General features: G+C 58.6%; 1 protein-coding gene across 1 annotated transcript; it reads right to left on the bottom strand.

Annotated features, from left to right (window-relative positions):
* Positions 1 to 253: 253 nt before the first annotated feature.
* HSPA2 (heat shock protein family A (Hsp70) member 2) lies at positions 254 to 2,630 on the bottom strand. The gene has a single exon (XM_084270443.1). The coding sequence runs from the start codon at positions 2,559 to 2,561 to the stop codon at positions 657 to 659; it is 1,905 nt and encodes a 634-aa protein (XP_084126569.1). The 5' UTR covers positions 2,562 to 2,630; the 3' UTR covers positions 254 to 656.
* Between the last annotated feature and the right edge of the window lie 1,200 nt (positions 2,631 to 3,830).

Raw genomic sequence — 3,830 nt, 5'->3', positions numbered from 1 at the left:
CGCCCTGCGGGGAAGCCGGTTCGCTCCCCCACTGAGCCTCACTCGGGGGAGCCACCGCCCTGAGCCCCGTCCCGGAGCCGCCGGCCGCCCTTCCCGCAGCCCCCGGCGGCCGCCGCCCCGGCTGAGCGGGCTGCCGGCACCCACCCCGGGAGTGGGGGGGGGGGGGGGCACGGGCAGCGCCGGCAAGGGCTTCCTCACCCCCTCCCCAGCCCCGCTACTGCCCCTTCACAGACAAGAGGAGGACAGGTTTATGCTTTCAATAGGTTTTATTTATTACCAAAGTTTCCAGAAGCCGAATTTGGCATATTATTTGTTCATCTTCTGTAAGATTTCCATGCATAACTTGAAACTTGTCAACTGCAACAGTCGAGCGGTTACTTTAGAAGAGACACTTGAACAGAGACAAACATCCAGAGTACAAACAGCTGTATCTGAATTTAAAAAAAACCAAAAACTTGTCTATTACTAACCTTACAAAGCAGGACGTGCCTTCCCTTTTATCAAAACCAAGCTGACAGATCTGCCTTTATACACACCCAACAGAATAAACTCTGTTATCGGCAAGGACGTTTTCCTTAAACGTTAGAAAAAAAAAAAAAAATACAAAGCAAAGAATGGAGTGACTGTCCATAAACCAGTCTCTACTTCAGTCCTCTTTAATCTACTTCTTCGATGGTCGGACCACCGGAGCCACCTGCCCCAGCCCCTCCAGCTCCCTGGTACAATTTTGTGACGATCGGGTTGCAGAGTTTCTCCAGCTCTTTCTGCTTGTGCTCGTACTCTTCCTTCTCAGCCATCTGATTGCGATCCAGCCACGAGACCACCTCCCGGCACTTGTCGAGCACTTTCTGCTTGTCTTGGTCACTGATCTTTCCCTTCAGTTTATCATCCTCCACTGTTTGCTTCATGTTGTACGTGTAGGACTCGAGGGAGTTCTTGGCTGCCACCCGATCTCTGTTAGCTTCGTCCTCCGCTTTGTATTTCTCTGCTTCTTGCACCATACGGTCGATGTCGTCCTTGCTAAGGCGACCCTTGTCGTTGGTGATGGTGATCTTGTTCTCCTTACCCGTGCTCTTGTCCACGGCACTGACATTCAGGATGCCATTGGCATCGATGTCGAAAGTGACCTCGATCTGGGGGACTCCACGGGGTGCTGGGGGGATGCCCGTTAGGTCGAACTTGCCAAGCAAGTTGTTGTCCTTGGTCATAGCCCTCTCGCCCTCGTATACCTGGACCAGGACGCTGCTCTGGTTGTCTGAGTAAGTGGTGAAGGTCTGAGTTTGTTTGGTGGGAATGGTGGTGTTGCGCTTGATGAGAGCGGTCATCACTCCACCAGCTGTCTCGATGCCCAGGGACAGAGGGGTGACATCCAACAGCAGCAGATCCTGCACATTCTCAGACTTGTCTCCCATGAGGATAGCCGCTTGCACGGCAGCACCGTAGGCAACAGCCTCATCAGGGTTGATGCTCTTGTTGAGCTCTTTGCCATTGAAGAAGTCCTGTAGCAGCTTTTGGATCTTGGGGATACGGGTAGAGCCACCCACCAGCACGATCTCCTGGATCTGGCCCTTGTCTAGCTTGGCATCACGCAGGGCCTTCTCCACTGGCTCCAGGGTGCCACGGAAGAGATCAGCATTGAGCTCCTCGAAGCGGGCACGAGTAATGGAGGTGTAGAAGTCAATACCCTCGAAGAGGGAGTCAATCTCAATGCTAGCTTGTGTGGAAGAGCTTAGGGTGCGTTTTGCCCTCTCACAAGCCGTACGCAGTCGCCTCACTGCTCGCTTGTTGCCAGCAATATCACGCTTGTGCTTACGCTTGAATTCTTCCACAAAATGGTTCACCATGCGGTTGTCAAAGTCCTCCCCACCCAGATGGGTGTCACCAGCTGTGGACTTCACCTCAAAGATGCCATCCTCAATGGTAAGGATGGACACATCAAAAGTGCCCCCTCCCAAGTCAAAGATGAGCACGTTCTTCTCTCCAGCCCGGGTACCTTTCTTATCCAAGCCATAGGCTATAGCAGCTGCTGTGGGCTCATTGATAATACGCATCACATTAAGGCCAGTGATGGTGCCAGCATCTTTGGTGGCCTGGCGCTGAGAGTCATTGAAGTAAGCAGGCACAGTGATGACGGCATTCTGTACCTTGCGCCCAAGATAGGCCTCGGCAATCTCCTTCATTTTGGTAAGGACCATGGAGCTGATCTCCTCCGGGAAGAAGGTTTTCATCTCACCCTTGTACTCCACTTGCACCTTGGGCTTGCCACCCTCATTCACCACGCGGAAGGGCCAGTGCTTCATGTCAGACTGCACCGTGGGGTCATCATACTTGCGGCCGATGAGACGCTTGGCATCAAAGATGGTGTTGGTAGGGTTCATAGCCACCTGGTTCTTGGCAGCATCCCCGATGAGGCGCTCAGTATCTGTGAAGGCCACATAGCTGGGTGTGGTGCGGTTGCCCTGGTCGTTGGCGATGATCTCCACTTTGCCATGCTGGAAGACACCCACGCAGGAGTACGTGGTGCCCAAGTCGATGCCGATAGCCGGCCCTTTGCCAGACATGATGATAGGTTCGCTCCGACCGGCTGCTCGCTCGCGGTTATATCTCTCGCAGCCCGCTCCCGCTCCCGTCCGCGGCGCGATGTGCTGTGGCGGCGCCGTTGACGCCCGCTTTATAGCCGCCTCAGCCGTCTTCTGGAACCTGCCAGAACCCTGCTGGCCAATCTGGACGCCCGCCCGCCACTACTGGCCAATCGCGCCCGCGCCTCACCGAGGAGCGCCCGCCCCCTAGCTCCTGGCTAATCAGAACCGTGGCGCCCACCCGCCAGCCCCGCCCTCCCCGCTGTACGGCGGCCTCTTCCTGCTTTTTCTAGACCCGTCTCGGCGAGCAGCGTGCGCCACCTCCCTCAGCCAATCACCACCCGCGCTCCGAATTCGCCCCGCCCCCGCATCGAAACGCTGCTCGAACGTTCCAGTGGACGTTAGAAGCAAGGTTGAGGATTGATATCATCGCTGTCCAATGGAGATCGAGCAGCCGGGGGAGGGGCGGAGCGAGGACACTGCTGCGGGGAGGCGGGGGGGGGTCCGGGCCGGGCTGGGCGGTCGCTGTGCGCATCGCCTCATCCCCCTGCATCTCCCCGTCCCACCCCGGCAGTGTCGGCACGTAGCCCGCGAGTGGCGGCCTTCAGGGGCGCGGGGGGTGAGGGGGGAGCAGGGCAGCGCTCGCAGCTCGCCTCCCAGTGTTTGTAATTCCGGAAAGTTCCGTCCAGCGCTGCGTGTCATCCTCCCAGCCAGCCGCCAGCTGGTGGGGAATTTACCCTTACTTGGTCGCAAGGCGGCAGAAGTTCAGCCCTCGAACACAGACACACACAAACACACGCCCCTTCCCTACTTCCAAGCCTCCCCTCCCGTCCTGTCAGGGCCACACGCCCGACGAGCCGCCCCCGGGCCTCCCGTCCCGTCCTGTCAGGGCCACACGCCCGACGAGCCGCCCCCAGCCGCCGCGGCGACCCCCGGCCGAGGTGCCGCCAGCGTGAGGCAAATCCTCCACAGCGCGAGCGACTTGGCGCCCCTCTCTCTGTGGCAGAGGGGAAAGCTCCTCAGCGAGCGATGGCTGAGGCGGTTTTTAGCCTTATTTTGGCTGGATTTGGCAGGCTGACAGCCCTCCCTGCGCACATCCCCTCTCGGGGAAGCGCCGGCCCTTTGTTGCCTGAGCCCGGCCGCCCTGAACCGCCGCCCTGAACCGGGGGGTAGCCTCTTGCCACGGCAGCTGAGGCGGCAGGTAGCCTGCCCCGGTGTCGGAAGGCAGCGCACGGCATCTGGCTTTCCCCT

This window comes from Gallinula chloropus, assembly GCF_964237585.1.
Source record: "Gallinula chloropus genome assembly, chromosome: 14".
In the NCBI taxonomy this organism is placed as follows: domain Eukaryota; kingdom Metazoa; phylum Chordata; class Aves; order Gruiformes; family Rallidae; genus Gallinula; species Gallinula chloropus.
Note: the sequence above shows the minus strand (reverse complement) of the source record. Positions and strands in the feature narration are given on the sequence as shown.

Excerpts from the sequence above, each read along its gene's own strand:
- HSPA2 (XM_084270443.1), bottom strand. The coding sequence starts at position 2,561 with ATGTCTGGCAAAGGGCCGGCTATCGGCATCGACTTGGGCACCACGTAC.